Source organism: Ursus arctos, unplaced genomic scaffold, assembly GCF_023065955.2.
Source record: "Ursus arctos isolate Adak ecotype North America unplaced genomic scaffold, UrsArc2.0 scaffold_30, whole genome shotgun sequence".
NCBI classification, from domain to species: domain Eukaryota; kingdom Metazoa; phylum Chordata; class Mammalia; order Carnivora; family Ursidae; genus Ursus; species Ursus arctos.
In genome coordinates, this window is record NW_026622986.1 from 6,438,345 (window position 1) to 6,461,960 (window position 23,616).

At 35.0% G+C, this 23,616-nt stretch overlaps 1 protein-coding gene across 1 annotated transcript in view; it reads right to left on the reverse strand.

Annotated features, from left to right (window-relative positions):
- LOC125282787 (uncharacterized) overlaps nt 1-23,616 on the reverse strand; it is an 85,672-nt gene that overhangs the window by 29,171 nt on the left and 32,885 nt on the right. The window contains exons 4-6 of the mRNA XM_057304642.1: nt 19,791-19,913; nt 5,984-6,109; nt 3,377-3,469 (exon numbers count right to left, since the gene is read on the reverse strand). Of these exons, the coding sequence (XP_057160625.1) occupies nt 3,377-3,469; nt 5,984-6,109; nt 19,791-19,913 (342 nt within the window). The remainder of the gene's footprint in view (nt 1-3,376; nt 3,470-5,983; nt 6,110-19,790; nt 19,914-23,616) is intronic.

A 23,616-nucleotide genomic window follows, 5' to 3' on the forward strand; every position in this document is an offset into this window, starting at 1 on the left:
ATTCTTTTTAAACTCATCTCAGGGTAAGGACCTCCCTGAAGTCTTCCATTCTTTTCTCAAGCCCAGTGAGTATCCTTATGATTGTTGCTTTAAATTCTCCATCAGGTATGTTACTTGTATCTTTCTCACTTAGATCTCTGGCCATGGCCTTATCTTATTCTTTTGTTTGGGATAAAGTCCTCCATCTTCACGTTTTGTCTAAGCCCTTGCCTTCTTCTCTGTGTTAGAAAAGCCAGTTATATCTCTTGCTTCTGAAAGTAATAGCCTTATAAGGAAGAAGTCATATAGTGCTCAGGGCCTGGCACTTCAGGGGATGTCTCTGCATGTGCTCTGCTGTTGTGTTCTGGCTGCTCTAGGCTTCAGGCTAATTGTCTACAGAGGTTCTCCTTGCCGTCTATGGGCAATGTTTTGTCCCTGGCCTGAGTGTGATGAGTTAACTAACAACCACATTGATATTTTATTTTCCTTTATTTTTATAGTGTTTATTCTGTGCTTAGATATAAAGGAATCCATAGATAACAACACAGTCACTTTCTTCCAAGTTACCCTTATACAGTTCAGAAAAAAGGTAACATGTTTGTGATGGACACATATCTATATGAACATAGAGAAAATGATAAGACAGAAAGACAGTATACAAACAAATAATGAATCTGGCTATAGGCTATATGAAAATTTCTTCTGGAATTCCTTCAATTTCTCTGTAAATTTGAATTGATAGAAAAAATTTAAAAATTATTAACATCCTATTACATAAAAAACTATAATAACAAAAGCAACTAACAGAAAAATAACAAAAGAATATAAATAGGTGATTCATGGAGAAAATTAAAACGACCGATAATATTAAAATATGCTTAGTTCTCATTAAATATAAAATAATACTCATTGAAGAGAAAGCATTTTTACTATGCATTTATTTTTATTTTTAATTATTTATTTAAAAAATTATAGTAAAATATATAAAGAAAATAAAAAACAATGAAAAATGATAATTTATAAATCTTAAAGTTAAAAATCAGACATAAATACTTGATTTCAAATGTGTGTTGTGTCAAAAAGAGATAAAGATATTTAAAATAAATTATAGTAAGAGAGCATTACAAGAAAAAAGTAAAAAAAATAAAGTTATGGTAAAATATAAATAACATATAATTTACCATTTAAGCCATTTTTAAGTGTATAGTTCAATGGCATTCAGTGCATTCACACTGTGTAGTCATCACCACTACTGATCTTCAGAACTTTTTCATCTTGCAAAACTGAAACTCTACTCATTATAAAATAATTCCTCATTCCCGTTCTCCCCAGTTCCTGGCAACCATAATTCTACTTACTGTCTCTATGAATTTGACCATGTTAAAATACTTCATGTAAGTGAAATCATACAGTGTTTGTCCTTTTGTGATCGGCTTACTCCACTTAGCATAATGTCTTCATATTCATCCATGTTAAATGCTATATCATGCTGTATCAGATTTTCTTTCCTTTTTAAGGTTGAATAATATTCCATCTCATGCAGATGCCGTATTTTTTTAGTCCATTCATCACTGTTGGACACTTGAATGGCTTCTATTTTTTGGCTATTGTGAATGAGGCTTCTATAAACAAAGATCTTTTCATGTCCCTACTTTCATTCTTTTGGGCATATATCTGGAGTGGGAATTGCTGAATCATACGGTAATGCTTCATTTAATATTTTGAGGAACCACCACACTATTTTCCATAGTAGTTGCACCATTTCACATGTACTAGTACATGAATCCCAATTTCTTTACATCCCCACCAATATTTATTTTCTTTCCTTTTTTCCTTTTTTGTCTTCATAATAGCCATCCTGAATATGAAGTGATATCTCGTTGTTTTGATTTTCATTTCCTTAATGAAAAGTGATGTTTATCATATTTTCATGGGCCTATTGGCTATCTGTATATCTTCTTTGGAGAAATGTCTGCTAAAGTCCTTTGTTCACTGTTTTATAAAGTTTTTTGTTTTCATTTTTGAGTCTTAAGGGTTCTCTCTATATTCTGGTTGTTAACTGCTCTTCAGATATATGATTTGCAAATATTTTTCTTCCATTCTGTGGATTTCCCTTTTATTTTACTAACCTTTTCTTTCAATGAATAATTTTAAAATTGTGATAAAATCTGCCTATTTTTAATTTTTTTTTTGGCTGCACCTTTGGTGTCATACCCAAGAAATTATTGTCAAATGAAATGTCTTTAAGATTTTTCCCTATGTTTTTATCTAAGAGTTTTATAGTTTAGCACTTAGTTTTAGGTCTTTTGTTTATTTTAAGCTGTAAGGTAAGGTAGAAGACAGGGATCTAATTTCACTCTTTGGCATGTGGATATCCAGTTTCTCCAGCATCATATGTTTTACAATTCTCCTTTTTCCATTGAATGGTCTTGGTATCCTTGTCAAAAGTCATTTGACCGTATATGTGATGGTTTATTTCTTGGTTCTCTATTCTATTTCCTTAGTTTGTATGTCTGTCTTTATGCCAGTACCACACTGTTTTGCTTACTGTTGCTTTGTAATAAGTTTCAAAAGTGTGAGCCCTCCAGCTTTGTTCTTTTTCAAGATTATTTTGACTATTCAGGATCCCCTAAGATTCCATATGAATTTTAGCATAGAATTTTTTTATTCTTTAAAAAACATTGCTAGGATTTTGATAGGTATCGCACTGAATCTGTACATCACTTTGTGTGGTATTGATATCTTAACAATATTACATGTTTCAATCTATGAAAAGTCTAGTGCTGGCTATGATGTTGGAATATGAGCCATTCATGAATTTACTAGCAGAATTACTAACTACAATCATTTGAAAAGTAACTTGGATTTATATATTAAAATAAAAACATACATACCTTTAATGCAATACATGTTTACATGCTCTATTTTATAGAAATATAATCACCACAATATAGGTATATATGTACAGTGATATTTATTGTACGATTGCCTATAGTAGCAAAAAATACTTTCATAAAAATCTAAATGTCATTCAGTAGAAGAATGGTTGAATAAAATATAGCCCATTCACATTATAGAATATCATAAAGCAACTTAAAGGTGTAAGATACAAAAGAAATCGGTATAACCAATTTACTTGTATTGGAGGTCAGTGGGATCCATCCAGATGATTCTATTATATACAGAACCAGCAAACTCATATACATAGGGGTGTGCGTGTGTGTGTGGGTGTGTGTGAAACCATGTTTGAAGAAAGGTTTAGAAAAATATACTTGACTCATAACATTGGTTGTCTGGGGAAGGGGGTCCATAGGTTTAAGGTGATTGGTAAATAGAGACAATGGAAACATAGTATAAAGCTTTATTTCATTTTTCTTTGTATAGCAGTGATTTTTACCTTCATAGATAGGTTTTCTAGTTGTAGAGATCACAGCAGGCAGAGTATTTGTAAGTTTAACATGTTTTTTTGAGATAGAATTTTTTGGATGCCCTAAAAAATGAAAATAACATTATTAAATTACCTTAGAAATGTCCTGATTTCGACTTTTAAAAATTTATAATAAATCTTAATCCACTTCTAAAGCACAGGTTCCTTAAATTTTTAAAAATAATTTAAAATAGCTTTACTAACACAAATATTTTCTCTCTAGTTTTTCCTTGCTGGGTATTTAATATTTATAAACAAAACCAGTAAGAGTGCAAATCCAGAAAAAGAAATAATAGAAATATTATATATAAAAATGCCTGAGGAAGAGCTTTCTTTCTTTTCAGTATTACAATAAAAAACTACTTAAACAATTAAATTGATCAATTCTCATATAAAGTTTTTATCTTTATATAAAGCAGAACACCTTTATTTAAAAATTTTGTTATAACTACCATGAAAAATCTAGTGCTAATGGAGGCAGACATGTTTAGAAATACTATTGTTATGATACATATTTTGAACACTGTTAAAAACAAAACTATGTAATAAAGAAAATATTTTCAATATGCTCATTTCAAGAAAGATATGCTAAAATAAAAAGCAGAGTGTGGGGCATTTGGATGGTGTTTTCTCGAAGTTACTGGGAAAATTTTACTAAATTAACACATTGAGTTTCTACAATATATGCCTTACAGAGAAATAAAACATTTTGAATTCTTCCATTTCCTTAAGGCAAGTGTTTGCTTAAGAGAGGTTTATGTCATTATTTTTAGATTAAAAGTCTTGATGGTTTGATGGAGAATAAAAACATCTATGATAGATTCATTTTTATTCCATCCACAAAAGAAGCCCACTATTATTGTTCTCTTATCATGGAATAGAAATTTAGATAGTAGATTATTAAGACTATTTGTTAGTTCTTATTGTCTTCCTCTTTCTTGTTTCTTTAGGCAATATCACTGCTTGTAATTAACACCCTCATCAAAGAAAAAGCTTCAGTTTAGAAGAAAAACACTAAATTGGGGCACCTGAGTGGCTCAGTCAGTTAAGTGTCTACCTTCAGCTCAGATCATGATCCAAGGGTCCTGGGATCAAGCCCCATGTCAGTCTCCCTGCTCAGCAGGGAGTCTGCTTCTCCCTCTCCCCCGACCCTGCTCCTGCTTTCTCTCTCTTTCACTCTCTCTCATGTGTGTCCTCTCTCTCTCTCTAATAAATAAATAAATAAATAAAATATTTTTAAAAACCCAAATTACAGGTAAACTAGGAGCTAATAAAGGGAAAACAGTATTATAGGTGATATGAAGTAAGAGGTGAATCTGACATTGTCTGGCAGTTAGTAGGAAGAAGAGGATAGCTTATCTGAACATAAAGAGCATATTACAATTAATTTTTCTAATTGTACAGAAGACTTATTTGCCCAATCATGCCTTACTGCAGTTAATAGTCAAATTTATTTTATCTCTGAGTTACATATCCACAGAATGGTAAAAGGTAGCCAATGGATATAATGTTAAGATATAAAGATGCAGAGTTAGAAAGAAAAGCTGGCGAAAGTGTTGGTAGCATATATAATTATTTGGAGCTTTAGAAAATATAATAGGCCAAAGAAAAATAATCTACATTTAAAAAAACTTTCAAACTCAATATCCATAGGAAATACACTAGGGGGGTGATTATATAATGCCTCTGGAGCAATGATAAGAAATGGAGTCTGTAAATTAGTTCCTAGATATTAATGGATTAGATAGCTGGGGAGATAGTAATGAAGGGAAAGGGAAAACATACTGTTTATTTTCCTTCCAATCTACCCTCATGTTGAGTTTCTGTATTGCAGTTCCTACTTGGGATTGTACAAAAAGGGAATATATAAATCTAAAACAGAGGATTACAAGATGGGTTTATCATAATGGTGAGCAAGAAGGGAAGAATGAGTGGGACACCTGTGTGGCTCATTCAGTTAAGAATTTAGCTCAAGTCATGATCTCAGGGTCCTCAGATTGAGCCCCACACGGGGCTTCATACTCAACAGGGAGTCTACTTGAGATTCTTTCCCCCTGCCCCTCCCCCTGCTCAATGTGTGCTCTCTCTCTTTTTCTCTCCCTCAAATAAATAAATCTTAAAAAAAAAAAAAAAGGTTGTGAAAAAAGTGGCTTTCCAACTTAGTGGTGGCAGGGAAGAAGAGCTATTCCAGGGATACTACTCATTCACTAAGAATGCATATATGTTAGATAAACTTAATCAGTGTTTATTTTCACTTACGGTTTTGCTAAACTGGTTATATGACTAAGGCTACTACGATCTGGTTATCTCCATATAATTAAAGCTTTCCTAGTTTAGGGGCGCCTGGGTGGCACAGCGGTTAAGCGTCTGCCTTCAGCTCAGGGCGTGATCCCAGTGTTCTGGGATCCAGTCCCACATCGGGCTCCTCCGCTGGGAGACTGCTTCTTCCTCTCCCACTCCCCCTGCTTGTGTTCCCTCTCTCGCTGGCTGTCTCTATCTCTGTCAAATAAATAAATAAAATCTTAAAAAAAAAAAAAAGCTTTAGTAGTTAAAAAAAAAAATCACATTGTACACTACCTGAAAGTTCTTTATTCAATGAAGGAAGCTGGATGGCTTTATAAATGGTTGACCCAGCCCTAGATGTTCCAGGATTTGCTTTTGGAGGTTCAGTCACATGGGGTGAAATGGACTCATAAGGTCTTTCTGGAAATATTTAGAAAATATGTTAGCTATAAAATGGGTTACATTTGTAACTAATTTTGATACACAGTAAGTTAGTTACCAATAAAACTGAAGTAACTAAAATTTTTCTGAGGTGATTAATTTCATTAATAAAAAATATACATTAAGGATAGTTTTAGAGATCAGAGCTAAGTGAAGGAAGTCACAAAGACCACTTATTATAAATTCCATTTCTATGAAATGTTCAGTATACAGAAATTTATAGAGACAGAAACTAGATTAGCGGATATGGCTTGGTGTGTGAAGATTTCTTTTTCATACAATGAAAATGTTTAAAATCGAACATAATGATGGAAGCACAACTCTGTGAATGTAATAAAAACCATTGACTTTCACACTGTAAATGAATAAACTGTATGGTATGTGAATTCTGTACTGATAAAGCTATTAAAATTGACATCTGACTTTCTATCACGAACAATGGAGGCCAGAAGGCAGTGGGATGACATATTTACAGTGCTGAAAGCAAAAATCCACAGCCAAGAATTTAATACCCAGAAAAATCACTATTCAAAAATAATAGATACTAGATTAAAAAAAAACACAACTAAGACTATTTGTTGTTATATTAGGAAAAGTGTCTTAAAAGAAATACTAAAGGAAGAACATACTATAGGCTGGTAAAAAATGACATCAGGTAGTAGCTCAACTCTGCATGAAGAAATGAAAAGCCTTTTAAAAGTAATTATATGGGCAACTATAAATGAAAACATATCTTTTGTAAACTCTTTTCTTCAATTAGCTGATTAAAAAAAAAACACTGCCTAAAACTGTATTTCTGGGCATATAATAGAAAACTCGATTTTATTTCTATATATGAACATTGAATGACCCCAAAACTAAATTAGGAAAACAATTTTATTTGTAACAACAACAAAAAAGAATAAAATATGGGGCGCCTGGGTGGCTCAGTCATTAAGCGTCTGCCTTTGGCTCAGGGCGTGATCCCAAGACCCTGGGATAGAACCCCGCATTGGGCTCCCTGCTCCGCTGGGAGCCTGCTTCTTCCTTTCCCTCTCTCATTGCCTGTCTCTCTCTCTGCCAAATAAATAAATAAATAAATAAATAAATAAATAAATAAAATCTTTTAAAAAAGAATAAAATAGTAATGAATTTAACAGAGGGGCAAAACTTGTACTGAAAGTTACAAAACACTGTAGAGAGAAATTAAAGACAATATAAATAAAAATAAATTCAATGTTCATAAAATAGAACTACTTATTCATTTGAAATATGATTGACATACCACTGTATTAGTTTTAGTAGACAACTTAATAATTGATATAAGTGAGTTCTGGAGTCTCCCATGTCACCATCTTGAACCAGAACTCTTAGAACACTCATATTTTTAAGATGGCAATTCTTCTCAAATTGATAAACAGATTCAATATAATCCTTATCAGTACTTCAGGAGCATTTTTTTTTCAAAAATTAACAACCTGAAACTAAAATTTATATGAAATGCAAAAGACTTAGAATAGCCAAAACCATTTGTAAAAGATGAATAACACTATAGAGCCTTCATTTTTCAATTATAAAATTTACTATAAACTTTGTTATCAAAACAGTATGGTAATACCACAGTGATAGACAAATAGGTCTGAGGAACAGAGCCAAGACTCCAGTAGTAAACTCTTATAATTATAGCTAATAATAGTTACCAAGGCAGTTCAATGAAAACAGGATTCTCTTTTCACAAATGATTGCTCTGGCAATCGGATAGACACTTGCAAAAAGATGAACCTGAAACTTTACTTCTCATTATATACAAAATTTAACTCAAAATAAATCACATACCTAAATGTAATAGTGATACTATAAAACTCTTAGAAAAAATAGAAAACCTTGAGATCTTAAATAGGCAATGATTTTTTAGATACAAGTTTAAAAGTATGATCCATAAAAGAAAAATTAATAAATTGGACTTCATCAAAATTCAAAACTTTTGACTGCCATTAAGAAAGTTAAGACAAGCTGTAGACTGAAAGGAAATATTTGCAAACCATGTATCCAATGAAGAATTTGTGTCCAGAATATTTAAAGAACTCTTAAAAATTTAAGAACTTAAAAAACAAAACTCTTACAAACAGGCAAAAAATTTTAAAGACATTTCACCAAAGAAATACACAAGTGGCTAATAAACACATGAAAAGAAGCCCAAAATCATTTTTTCAGGGAAATGTAAGTATAAACCACAATGAAATGTCATTTCATATCCGACAGAATGTCTATAATCCAAAGGACAGATAATAGCCATGTGATGGCAAGGATGGGAAGAAATAAAAGCCTTCATACCTTGTGAGTATGAGATAAAATGGCAAAGCCACTTTTGAAAACAGTTTGGCATTTTTAAAAAAAATAAACATAAGTTTACCATACAACACAGCAACTCTACTCCTAGGTATCTACCTAAGAGAAATGAAAATTTGTCTTCACAAAGACCAACATGGGAATATTCAGAGCAGCATTCCTTATAGCCAAAAAGTGAAATGAGCCCCAGAGTCCATCAGCCTGAATGGATAAAGAATCTGAGCTACAGCCACACAAGAGCCACACAAGAGAATACTATTCAGCAATAAAAGGAATGAACTATGATACATGTTACTATATGGGCAAACCTCAAAACCATGCTTACTGAAAGAAGCTACACAGAAAACACCATGTGTTGTATGATTCCATTCATGTGACATGTCCAGAAAAGGTAAATTGATAGACACAAAAAGCAGGTTAGTGGTTGCCTGGGACTGGAAGTGGGAACTAACTTAACTAAACTATCATTAGGGATTTTGCAGGAATGGTGAAAATGTTCTAAAACCGAGTTAAGATGGTGACTGCAGACCGAGGTAAATGTACTAAAATCCTTGACTCATCCCCTGACTCATATAATTAAGATGGGGCAAATTTTCTGATAGGCAATTTATGCCTCATTGAAGTGTTTAAAAAAACAATTGCTAATCTGTACCTCTCTGAGGAACAAATTACCAATTAGGGTACAATGCTTATGCAGCTGTTTGTGTCGTTAGCCTTAAAGCATCCACTCAAAGCACTCTTTTCCAGGTACTTCAAGCTGCTCATTTTTCTCTAACTCTGACAGTAAGGTTATGTCATTCATTTATTTTTGGTTTTTTTTTCTAGCTTTATTGAGATGTATTTGACATATAATGTAAGTTTGAGGTGTACAATGTGCTGGTTAGCACACTTACATATTGCAAAATAATTACCGCCACAGCATTAGCTAATTCCTCTATTACATCACATAATTACCATATCTTTTTTGTAGTGAGAATATTTAACACTTAGGATAATTTAGTTAGTTAAAGTTCTAGCAACTTTCAAGCATATAATACAGTACTGTTAACTGTAATCATCATGATGCATGTTAGATCCCCAGAACTTGTTCATCTTCTACCTGGAAGTTTATATACTTTGACCAACATTTCCCCCTTTCCCCCAACCAATTTTTGGTAACCACCGTTCTACTCTCTGTTTCTATGAGTTCAGCTTTTTTTTAGATTCCACATGTAAGTGGGATCGTATTGTATATGTCTTTCTCTTTCTGACTTGTTTCACTTTAGCATAATCCCTTCAAGGCCCATCTGTGTTGTTGCAAATAGCAGGATTTCCTTCTTTTTGATAGCTGAATAGTATTCTATTATATATATATAAAGTTCTATTATGTACATTATATTTTGTATACAGATAACATATAATTATATTTTTATATATATTTCTAGTATTACATATATTATAATAAAAGTTATTTTGAATTCTTTACAGGGTAAATTTTAGATCTCTGTGTCTTTGGGTTTGGTACTTACTGGAAGATTATTGTCATCCTTTGGTGGTGTCCTGTTTCCTTGATTTTTCATATTCCTTGGAGCTTTGTGTTTCTGTCTTACATGTGAAGTAGCAGTCACTTCCTCCAGTCTTTACTAATGCCTTCAGGAAGGAACTGCCTTTCATCAGCCCTGCTAGAAATCCTGAGGCTTTCTGGGGCCTTGAATGCACATACCTGCTCCATACTTACTGCTCCCTCTTGTGGCAGAATTCTTAAGCTTGTGTATTTTCTCTGGATCCGGCATCACACCAGGCCAAGTGTGGACACCCTCCCTTTTGTTTTCTCTGAGGTGGCACCACAGCTCAAGGTATGGTTTCTCTCTGGCCCACAGAACCTGGCTTACTTTCTGCAAGTGCTCACTAGATGTCCACCAAAGCTTGCTGTCACTAGCACTCTCAGGAGCATGCACATGGAGCTGGCTGCAGAGTTGGGGGAGGTGTGGGTGAGATCGGCCTGTTGCTGGGGATGCCCACAAGCCAGTTGCTGGATTCTACATGTGAGGCTTTCCCAGCAGCCCATGGGTAGGCTTCCTGATGGAGTCCAAGCACAGCAGAAGCCACGTCCCTTTAATGCTCTCTGAGAATCATATCTGTCACTCTTCTGATCTAATCTCATCCCAAAATTTAGTACTCTAGATGCTTGGTGGTGTCCTGCACAGCTAGGAAAGCCTGGTACTCACTCACCTACTCTCTCTTCCCTGCAAAGGGGGACATCATGGGATGAGAACTTGGCCCTAGCTGTACCACCTTGGGGGATGTGTGATGCAGGCGAAGTCAAATTGTACCTCTTATCCAATCCAATGTGTTCAAACTCATTTTTTTGCTCCAACGAAATACTGAAACTTCTTATCTGGAAACCTGGACTTCCACAAAGCTCTCTTGTCTATGGGTGACTACTCACTGTTCTCCAGGTGCTCCCTGACTATGACCAAGAGGGGTTGGAGCCATTCATGAGCTACTGCAGAGTCCACAGCCAAGATGGAGGTTTGGCTGCCTATTACCCAATGCACAGGTGGGCAAGGCTTTTCCAGGTCCATTGGTGTATGATGCTAGATCCCACAACCTCTACAAAGGCACTTTTGTTCATGGATGGGTGCAAAATTTTTGTTGTTGAGAAAAGGGGAAGGGGGCACAAACAAGGGACATCTTATGTTATTGAGATGTTGATATCAATTGTTATACATTTGTAATAGTTCCTTATGTCCAGTGTGCATTTCATCCTAGGATATCCCAACATCCTGGTTCATTTCTTTTTTGCATGCATATTTTTATTGAGAAAATTACAATATAATTAAAATATAATATAATTGAATGATGGAAAAGACAACCTGATTGTATCGGTCATTTACTGCTATGTGCCTCTGCTTGTTGTGTTTTTTCTTTGCCACCTTTCTGTAAGGGACTGGCTACTGTGGGACCTATCCTTGTATCGCTACTGTATTCTGCATGTGTGTATGTGTGTTTTGCAGGAAATCACATCATAGGAGCTGCCTCTGAAAATGATTATAGATCACAAAATTGTGATCTCTGGCCCTAATGCCAAATTCTAATATGAATTTGTGGGGTTCTGGGAAGAGCACATGCATTTTGCATGGGGGGATATCAAGAATATTGGCAACCGAAGGGAACATTGTGGTGGATTGGTTTCAGTAATGGCCTCAATGTATTCTTTTTCCCCCCTAAGATTTATTTATTTATATATTTATTTATTTATTTATTTATTTGAGAAAGAGAGAGACAGCAAGAAAGCATAAGCAGGGGGAGTGGCAGAGGGAGAGGGAGAAGCAGGCTCTCCGTCGAGCACGGAGCCCAATGTGGGACTCGATCCCAGGTCCCTGGCATCATGACCTGAGCTGAAGGCAGACGCTCAACCGCCTAAGCCACCCGGGCGCCCCAAGCCTCCAATGTATTGTTGACTACTGGTATTCATATCCTCCCATACAATTCTGGTCTTGGCTATATGACTTTAGTAAACGGAACAAAAGCAAACAGATATAAGCAGAGACTTCAAATGTTTCTACAATGCTTGTACAATGGGCTTGCTCACATGTTGCTCTAAGAACCTGAGGTTACAACATGTAGACTCTTAAGCTAATCAGCTGGATGATGAGACACAAGGGGCCAAGTCACCTTTTGTGTCACTTCAAAAGTTTGTTTCCTCTTAGCTCCCAAACCATCCTTCCATAGTTGCTTTGTGGTACTGGATGCAGGACTCTGATAACCACATTCTTGCTTTGCCAGGTAACTCCAAATTAGGGTTATGCACATAAGGCACGCTAGAGAGAGACTGCAAGTTTGGAGGAGAAACAAGGGCTTTACTTCCTTCATTTGGCAACCATTGGGCTTCCTGAGAGCTTCATGTCTCTTTTCAGTTCCTGCGAACATCATCCCAGCAAGGTTTCTTTATCCCAGGAGCTAGAAGTTCTTTCCATGACATAAACGGTCTGCCGTTTTCTCAACATTTGCAAAACCAGTTTTATTTAAACCTTCACCAGCTGAGACACTAGCAATGTCCCCTCTTCAGAAGGATGTCTGAGACCCCTCCTGAAAAATCAGAGATACTAGCACCAGCCAAGCTTCGTCTTCTACTCAGAGGTCTTCATCAGCCCTAGGAGTAGCAACTTCCTCCTAACATTCCTCCATGTTATCTCAGAATTCTTTTACGTGTTGTTACCTCGTTAATAACTTTATAGTTAGTTAATGAGTTTTTATACTTTTGCTCTGTTTTCAAACAACTAGTGAGGTTTTTATCTTTTGGTGAGCCCCAACTATATATCCCCATTGCCCCAAACAACAGCTAGCCAATTGCCAGACATGTGAGTGAAGCCATTGACCACAAGGTGACCAAAGATGCATAAGTCAGCCAGCCAAAACCAGTCCACATTGCTAACTCCCAAATCGTGAACTCTAAATCCTGAACTCCTGTTTTAAGCTAAATAGTTTTTGGGTAATTATGCAGTAAAAGGACACTAACAAATATGGAAAAAAAGTAAAGATTTAGATATGATTTAATAACTCAGATGGGCATAAATTAAACAAACAAAACATCCACCTGTATGGCTGATGGTTATGCAGAGGAAAGTATTTTTTTCCTCCACAATTGCTGGGCAAAATGTTAATTTTAATATTCTTTTAGGAAAGCAATCTGGAAGTATCTTTTAACATTAAAAAATCCTAGGAATTTCCCAAAGAAATGTAAGTATCAATAGATAAGAATGCATGTTCATGGGCACATTTTCCAGTGGTGAAAAGCTAAACCTTTAATAGAAGAATGATTAAATAAAGAATTCTATACTGAGAAATATTATACAGCTAATAAAAGTATAAATTAAAGCCATTTTATTTTCAGGCTTACAAGGATTTACCTAAAATACTTCCGAATAAAAAGAGGAAAAATGAGTAAAATGCAAAGCCATACTAAACAACCACTATAGGGGCGCCTGGGTGGCTCAGTCGTTAAGCGTCTGCGTTCGGCTCGGGACATGATCCCAGAGTCCTGGGATCAAGCCCCACATCGGGCTCCCTGCTCTGCTGGGAACCTGCTTCTTCCTCTCCCCCTCCCCCTCCTTGTGTTCCCTGTCTCACTGGCTGTCTCTCTCTGTGTCAAATGAATAAATAAAATCTTAAAAGAAATCACTATAAGTAACTATATACTTATTTTATACATAAATCTATCATCTATCTATCATCTATCTATCTATCTATCTATCTATCATCTATCATCTGTTTTTTTTTACCTTGATTGTCAAAGGGTGATAAAGTGATCACTTTCGTTGGGAATTTATTCATTATGATGTTCTTCGGAAGTAAATCTTGATGATGTGAAAAAATATTTTTGTCCTTAAATAAATTCATTCCTACAATAAAATTTTTTTTTAAATTAGATGAAGACTCTGAATATTCATACACTACTCTCCAAATACCATGTACTAGTCTTTATTTATATGTTTGTAATGTTTTCTTACCAGATTTTATTGAGTGGCCACTTGTTCATTGTTCTAGTTTATACAAACTCTTTGATCATTTTCTCTTCCTTGTCTTTTTTCTGTGTTCATTGTTAGCATCTTTTTTTTTGTAGCTCATTGAGTATACTTACTATACAGAAATTACACGTATTTAATGCATATACATTTTGATATGTTTAGACATACGCGTAAGCCTGCAATACCATCACCACAATCAAGATAATAAAAATATCCATCACCTCCAAAAGCCTTCTCTTGTTTTCTTCTTAGGTATGTGGTAAGAACAGTTAGCACAAATACTCCCCCCTTAATGATTTTTAAGTACACAACACTGTATTTATAACTGTAGGCATGATGTTGTACAGAAGATCTCTAGAACTTACTCATCTACGTAACTGTAACTTTATACCAACTGAACAACTACCTGTTTCTTTCTACCCCCAGCCTCTGGAAGCCCCTGTGAGTGGCTTCATTCTCTGCTTCTGTGTGTTTGACTCTTTTTAAATTTATTTTTAAGTTTATTTTTATTTTATTTTTTATTGAAGTATAACTAAGATATAATGTTATATTAGTTTCAGGTGTACAATATGATTCAACAATTCTATACATTACTGAGTACTCATCTTGGTAAGTGTATTTTTAATCCCTTTTATCTCTTTTACATTTCATATAAATGGATTATGCATTGTTTCTCCTGTGACTGGCTTATTTCACTTAGCATTAATGTCTTCCAGGCTCATCCACGTTGTGGCATATGCAAGGATTTCCTCCCTTTCCAATACTGAATAATATTCCATTGTATGTCTAAGCCACATGTTCATTTCATTTTACCCAGCTTTACTGAGATATAATCGACATAGAGCACTGTATGTTTAAGGGTATAATGCAGTGATTTGATACATGTATGTATTATGAAAGGATTATAGTAACAAGTTAAAACCTACATCACTTCATGTAACTATTTATTTTGTGCTGAGAATACTGAGGATCCACTTTCCTGGCAACCTTCAAGTATATAATACAGTATGGTTGGTTATAGTTATCACACTGTACATTAAATCCTAGAATTTGCTCATCTTATAACTGGAAGTTTGTACACTTTGACCAACATCTCTCCATTTCCTTCACCCTTCGGCCCCTGGTAACCAACATTCTACTCTCTGCTTCTATGAATTCAGCTTTTTAGATTCTACATGTGAGTGAAAGCACACAAATATCTCACTTATTTTGTTTATAATAAGACCTCAAGCTCCATCCACTTAATCACAAATGACAGGATTTCCTTCTTTTTTATGCTGAATAATATCCCATTGTATATTTTATACAACATTTTCTCTATAAGAAGAGCAAGACTCTTCTTTTCAAAACCCAAATCATACAGACCTGCACCTCACCAAGTTTCCTGGTGAGATTATGCTACTGTCTTGTCTCTGCAGATAAGCATACCTGCTGGTTGGGACTACTACTTTGGTACTGCAGGTAGGAACTCAGTCTGTCAGGGTCTGAGTGATGGTTTTTGCAGGGACTTCCTTCCTTCCCTGTCACAGATTCCCAGTGGTCAAGTTCCATGGATTACCGCACAATCCCCATTACATGAGACCGAGTGGGGGCTCCCAAGAGATGACACACAATGCTAAAGCAGCCAGATGTCCATCTTGGGTTCTCTTTTCCAGCTGAAGAAACTGGGGGCTCAGGGGAAATTTCTCACTGTGGTGCTCCAATGGGCATGGGGGAGGGGCAATATGGTCAGTGTGTAGCCACTTCTCCTACCTTTCTAATGCAGTCTGTCTTGGTCTCTGTGATGTGGAGAGGGGGTGCTTCAGCTTTATCCTTCTGTTCTACGATTTTTCTCAAGGGTGTCCTGTCCATGAATAGATTTTAGTTTTTCTTCTTGTTTGGGGGAGTACAGTCAGGAATGACCTATGTTACAATTTTTGTGTGCTATTCCTCCTTCCACCTTTTACGTTTTTGATGTCATAATTTACCTTTGTTTATTTTGTGTATCTATTAACAAATTACTGTGGCTGTAGATATTTTTAATACTTTTCTCCTTTAATCTTTATGGTAGAGTTAAGTAGTTAATATGTTATCATACTGCAGTATTAGAGTATTCTGAATTTAGATATTTGTCTTTACTAGTGTGTTATGTGTTTACATATCACATGACAGCTAGTGTCCTTTCATTTCAGCTTGAAGAACTTTCAGCATTTCTTGTAAGGCAGTTCCAGTGGCAATGAACTCACTTAGCTTCTCTTTCTTTTTGAGCCTTATTTCACCTTCATTTCTAGTGGACAACTTTGCCTGGTGAAGTATTCTTTTTGTTTTTGTTTTTTTTTCAACACTTGAATATATCATCCCACTCTTTTTGGCCTGCAAAGTTTTCGCAGAGATTGCTTCTAAGGCCAAAGAGGATTCCCCAAGAATGAGATAAATATTTTCCTCTTGCTGCTTTTATAATTCTCTCTTTGTATTTGATTTTAGACAGTTTTATTATAATGTATATTGGCAAACATTGTTGTGGATTGAAATTTTGCAGTGATTTCTTAGCTTTTGAATTTGGATATTCAAATATCTCCCCAGATTTGGGAAATTCTCAGCCATTAATTCTTTCCATAAGCTCTGCCCTTCTCTTCTTCTGGGATTCCAATCATTCATATGTTAGATTATTGGTGTTCCATAGTTCATACAGTCTTCATTTTTTAAAATTTCCTCTTCTTTGTATAATTTCAATACTGTCTTCTACTTTACAAATATTTTCTTCCGCTGGGTCTGCTATCAACTCTGGAATTTCTCTTTGATTCTTCCTTATGATCTCTCTCTCTCTGTTAAACTTCTCATTTTGTTTGTGTATTCTTTTCTTGCTTTTGTTGAGCTGACTTTCTGTATTTTCTTGTAGCTCGCTGAGCTTCCTTAAAACAGCTATTTTGAATTCTTTACCAGTTAAATTGCAAATCTCCATTTCTCTGGTGCTATTGGAAAATTAATGTATTTCTTGCATGGTACTATGTTTCCCTGATTTTTCATGTTCCTTGATGTCCTCTCCATTTTCATTACATTTAAAAAAGTAGTCACCTCCTCCAGGTTTACTGACTGGCTTCCAGAGAGAAATCCCTTCTTTCAGCCCTGCTAGGAATTCTGATGTCTTTTCAGACCTTTTCTATGGGTATGCCTGCTCCACACTTCTTGTTTTGGGTTTTGTTTGTTTGTTTGTTTGTTTGTTTGTTTGTTTTTGTGGCAGAACTCTTAAGCCTTTCTGTGCTGTAAAGACAGGTTGGTTGCTGAGAACCTCCCTTTTGTTTTCTTTATAGCAGTGCTGAGTGCTCAAGTTTATGGTTTCTTCCCGGTCAGCTTTCTGGGGGTGTTTACTGTCTGTCAAAGTTCACTCTTATTGTTGTTGGGAGCATGCACAGGGAGTCAGCCACAAGGTGGAGTTTGTGTGCATGAGACACATGGAATATTGGAGGTGCCTGTGGACCAGTTTTAGGGACTCCACAGGTGAAGGGTTTTCAGCAGCTGTAGGCCTCCTGATGGAGTCCTTTGACACATTTAGGAGTCACATCCTTTTTATATATTCAATTCTGAGCCTTGGTTGCTATTCATTCTCTCAGCCACTCTCTGACCTCAAGGGTCATGCAACTTATGACTCAGTTCTCTGGATGAGACAAGAGAGAAATGGGTCTTTTTGACAGTATCCTGCACAGCTAGAGAAGCTGGGTACTCACTCACATGCTCTCACTTTTTCCCGTGGGAGAAATCTTAGGCTGAAAAGGGCTCTCTTGGCACTGAAGTATGCTGCCCTGAAGAAGGAGTGGTGTAGGTAAAATCAAACTGTTCCTTTTACCCCCTACAATGTATCCAATCTTAGATTTCATTGTTGTTGCTGCTGCTGTTGTTGTTGTTCCAACAGTGTGCTAGAACTTCTTTGCTGGACTCCTGGATTTCAACAAAGCCTCTCCCATCTGTGGATAAGTATCAAATTGGTTTTCTTTTTCACAGGGGGTGGATGGTAAAAAAACAAACAAACAAACAAACAAACAAAAAAGAAAGAAAGAAAAAACAAACAAACAAAACCCCACAAAACTCCTACAACATTGATGTCATCACTGTAATCCTCCTCTCTTGCCAAATATTTTACAGGAAATGTCACTTACTGCTTTTGTTTCTCTGATATATCCAATTATGTCAGTCCTTTTTAGAAAGCTTTCTCCCTTCTCACTGAGAAAGGTTCTTCTTTTGTAGCATTTCGATGCGGTAGTATTTTTAGTATTTGCAAAGGTAGATGTACAAAAACTCTTCTTCCTCTTCCTAGGTAAATTAGAATAATTAGCAGCAAAGCCCTCACTATTTTTTATCTGATATGGAGGGCGGCACACCTAGTTTTTGTCTGAAGGACAGAGATTTTATTCTCAATATCTTCCTTAATTTTGTCCAAATCCTGTTTTAGTTTGAACCAGAATACTCATTTCTGTATTTGATCTGTACTCTACATTTAGAAGGATATACCTTTGATAATTAGAGCTGTATACATAAACCACTGGTTCCCCCTCACCAGTGTAATTAATGATTATTAAATTTTTTTACAAATCCTACTGATTTTAAAAGTAACACGTGCTATTGCAGAACTCTTCCATTTAAACAAATAATTATAAGCCTCATATTATTTAATCATTGGCTAGAGATTAAACTGAAGCAATAGGCTGAGAGGCTTAGTAAGAGACTGTAATTGAGAAAATAAAATACTGTTGACATGATTTATTTCAGAAGACATAATTCCAAGCTAGTCATTCACATTTGTCAAATATGAGTAAAAGCTGGGGAGTCATGTAAGATAAAACCCTTAATGCATGTTAGGGGTAATGGCCCCATACTGTCAAATTTATGTTTATTCTTCATCTTATTTTCATGAAAGTATCAAAACTAAATTATTTGTATGAAAATATTTTGGTATATCTTCGTATTAAAAATTGAATATAATTTTGGATGCAGGCGGTACAGAAGTCTAGTTACCCCAAATGAAATTTCTAACTAAAATGTTATAGGCTCAGTCAGTTAGGCATCCAATTTGATTTCAGGTCAGGTTATGATCTCAGGGTCCTGGGATCGAGCCCCACATTGGGCTCCCTGCTCAGCAGGAAGTTTGCTTGTCTCTCTCTCCCTCTGGCCCTTCCCCTGCTGTTTTCTCTCTTTTTCGTTCTCTCTCAAATAAATAAATAAATCTTTAAAAAAGTATGAATAAATACATCTGCATACAGGTACTTATAAATATTAAACAATGATATATGGAAGAATATTTATTAAAATCTTAACTATGCTGTCAAAAAAAATAAAATGTTAGATTAAAAAGAATGTATTTTAAAAAGTATTGCTGAGATGGCATAATAATATACTCAGGAAAACCAAAAGAAGTAAAAGCATTTAACTTGCAGGTTTCTGCTAAAAAGTGTGTGCGTGTGTGTGTGTGTGTGTGTGTGTGTGTGTGTGTGGTGTACATATTTTTGTAAAATTAACTGACCTACAAGAATAATGTGGGAAGTTGGGGAGAAGACAAGGGGTAATTCCACAATAAAGGAAAATAAAGAGGGCACAATCAAGTATTTTGGAAAACACTTGTATAAAACACCATTATGTATGGCTTATGACAGCCTAAGTAAGAACTGAGAAAAAGTGGAATGAGATTATAACAGCACAGAATGGAAACCATTAGAATCTTGTATTTTTTATATTAGTGTTACATATTTTCCAAATGCTTAAAATATTTCATAAGAAGTAAAATGAAAAAGCATACTACAAAACATGTTCTAGATAATTAGATACTTATTTTATGTTGTTATATATTTTACCTTGATTGTCAAAGGATGAAAAACTGATCTCGTTTGTTGAGAATTTACGTGGTGCGGTGTCACTGGTAAAAGAATCTTCTTGATGTTGTATGGACATATACCTGTCTTTAAATAAATTCACACCTAAAACAAAAATTTTAAAAATTTCACAAAGATGTTATGACTATTTGCATACTACTCTCCAGTCTCTGTGTATTAGTCCTTATTTCTGCATTTGTAATATTTTCATATTTGAGTGGCCACTTGTCTATCATTCCAATTTCTATAAACTTCTTCATTTTCTCTCCCTTTTTTTGTTCTGTATTCTTAGATAGCATCTTCCTTAATCTTGACCTTTAATCAAACCCATTTTATCTTAAATGTGAATATTAATTTCTGTATTTGAGCTTATAGTCTCCTTTCAACTCTTTTCCTCTTAGCAATTTCTCTTAAATTCTGTTTACAGTATTTAATTATAAATTCACAATTAATAAATAAGCACAGATTAAGTAACTAAATTAATTTTGCTCTTAAAAGGCATGGTATTTTAAATTGACTAAATGTTGATAAGAGTACTTCATCTCTGTGCCAAAGATTATTAAAATTGATGAGGACCCCTAATATGAGGAACAGTGAAGCAAATAATAATTCAAAGTACCTAAACAAAAACAGTCTGAAAATTAAAGATATATAAAAATGACTCTTCACAATTTATCAAATTTGTTAGAGTAAAACACAAAACAAATTTAACTGCTTAATTCAAATGATTCCATTTTCATACCACCTTAGTTATAAGCTCTTTGAGTAAATAATTTTTATTTGATTCATTTTTTAAAAATTTTATCTTAATTCCAGTTAGTTCACATAACTGACTGGCACCAATAGTGTTAGTTTCAGGTGTACAATATAGTAGTTCAACAATTCCATATAACATTCCGTGATGTGTACACTCCTTAATCTCCATCACCTATTTCTCCCATCCTCCCCCCCCATTCCCCTCTGGTAACCATCAGTTTGTTCTCTAGAGTTAAGACTCTGTTACTTGGTTTGTCTCTCTCTTTCTCTTTTTTTCCATTGCTCATTTGTTTTGTTTCTTAAATTCCACGTGAGTGACATCATATAGTATTTATCTTTCTCTGACTTTTTTCACTTAGCATTATACTCTCTAGTTCCATCCATGTTGTAGCAAATGGAACTCAAAATGGATTTAAAAATGTGAGACCTGAAACCATAAAAATCCTAGAACGGAGCTTAGGAAGTAATGTCTCTGACATTGGTTGAGGCAACATTTTTCTAGATATGTCTCCTGAAGCAAGGGAGAGCAAAACAAAATATTGGTACTACATCAGATTAAGAAGCTTTTACATAGTGAAGGAAAAAATCAACAAAATTAAAAGTAACCTACTAAACAGGAGAAGATATTTGATTATTTTTAACTACTTTTTTTTCAGGAGTAAAAGTGTGATATAATGAAATAAATAAAGCATTCAAAAGCAAAGTTTCAGAAATCTTGCCTTAATCTTAAATTTCATCAAGAACGCCTATTTTGTTGCTTGTATGTGAGGATTCAACTATTTCCAAATTCTAGATTTCAGCATCATTTCTGCCAAAAGTTCATGACTACAGTATTTCTTAAACCTAAGAGAACTGTATTAGGTCACCTGGGTGGCTCAGTTGGTGTCTGACTCTTGATTTCAGCTCAGGTCATGATCACAGGGTTGTGAGATTGAGCCCCCCTGCCCCCAACCAGTGGGCCTTACACTAAGCATGGAGCCTGCTTAAGATTCTCTCTCTCCCTCTCCTTCTACTCCTCCACCTTCTTGCATGCACACATGTGTGTACACACTCTCCCTCTCTCTCTCTAAAAAAGAAAGAGAATTCTTAAGCTTTCTGTGCTGTAAAGACAGGTTGGTTGCTGAGAACCTCCCTTTTGTTTTCTTTATAGCAGTGCTGAGTGCTCAAGTTTATGGTTTCTTCCCAGTCAGCTTTCTGGGGGTGTTTACTGTCTGTCAAAACTCACTCTTATTGTTGTTGGGAGCATGCACAGGGAGTCTAAAAAAGAGAGAGAGAGGGAGAAGGGGAGGGAGAGGGAGAGAGGGAGAGAGGGAGAGAGGGAAAGAGAGAGAGAGAGAGAGAGAGAGAGAGAGAGAGAGGTATCTAACAGTGTTACTCCGGGATTAGAAGCTGTAGTGTTATCTGTGAATTACATAACACAGCTAGAGAACTAGGAGAGACATAAATCCACATGTCAACTTAACTACATATGGTATATATGTGGTAACCAATGAAATAACTGTTATAATGTTCTTATAAAACTCATCAATGAGCCTTTTTTGCTTTTTAAATTTAAAGCAACTTTCCTTTCTACACCAGCAATAGAAAGTGAGTAGAACAGCAGTGAGAAATATTACACCAAGAATATTCTAGGTCCAGTCTAGAGCACTGGATTGTATGGCTTACTTTCTAAATACATTTTAAAACTAATAATATCTAGCTAATTTTCTAATGATAATAAATACTAGAGTTTAATTAATTATAAGAGGGAATTCATGAAGATTTTTACCCATGTAATAACATATAGTTACTGTTGTCATTAAAGATCCGTACTTAATTAAATCTCCAAAATGACATAAACCATAAATATTAGACTTAAAAAATGCAGGGTGACTTTTAAGTTGTGTCTTGATTTCACTGATTATTTTTTCTCCTCCAACAGTATATGTCAAGTGTTCTACATCAGTCTCTATAGACCAAAAAGAAAAAAAAAAATTCCAAACACTTTATAAGGTAAGCATTAATGTGTGGTTGTGTGTGTGTGTGTGTGTGTGTGTGTAGTATAAACTTAATCAGCATTTGTTCTTCTAGAAGAAGAGAAAAACAAAATGTCTGAATTGCACAATAAAAAATTTCCTAGAATTTGAAGTGCTCTTAACAATCATATAAGGCTCATGATACTGAGGCTCAAAAATGTTTAGGGATTTAATCAAGAAAACATACCAAGATGATGACAAAACTGACACCCCGTAACTCCTTAACCAGTGCTTTTTCTATACAATGCTACCTTTTTATAAAACCTTAAATATCTTGAGAAATTTGTGTTAATAATATAACTTCCAAGTTTATGCTAAAAGAACAGTCATACTGTAGGATATACAACTGAGATTGAACGCGACATTTTCGTTCATAGTTCAAGTTATAAACCATAGTCCCACATCAGAAAAAGTTACTATGAGGCAGAAATTCTTTGGCTCTTTCAAGACTATTTTATGCCACTTTTTAAGGTTATATAATTGTAAATCAAGTAGGCATCAGTGCTGTAGAAAGGTAAGATGTTCTGTGGTCTAAAAAAAAAAAGTGCCTATCAGTTCCCTTCATGTGCATACCTTGTGGTGGGGAAAGGAATATGAATGAATCTGCAGTAATACCACTATTGCAATTGCATATCATTTCATTTGAATTTTTATGTGATTTTAACATTTGCTGGATTTAGAAACTATTAAATAGGTCAAAAAAGAGGAAAAACACATGAAAGATATTAAAAAGGAATTTACATCAAGTCAAAAAGGAGATAATTAGGATTGGTGACTTGGGTCAAATAAAGTACCTAATATTTTGTGAATGAAAGTTGGTTATTGGAAAGTGTGTATCAGAGATTGGAAACCTGTATGAACCTGACACCATAAGGTAGATCTTGTTTTGTTATAATTGCTGAGACCATGAATAACTGTTAAAGGTGTACTATGACTTTTGGACCCCAAATATATATTCACCACAACCTAAGAAGTGGGAACCAGCCTGGATATCTCACCAGAAGGAACCATAAAAAATAACATCGGATGCAACAAGT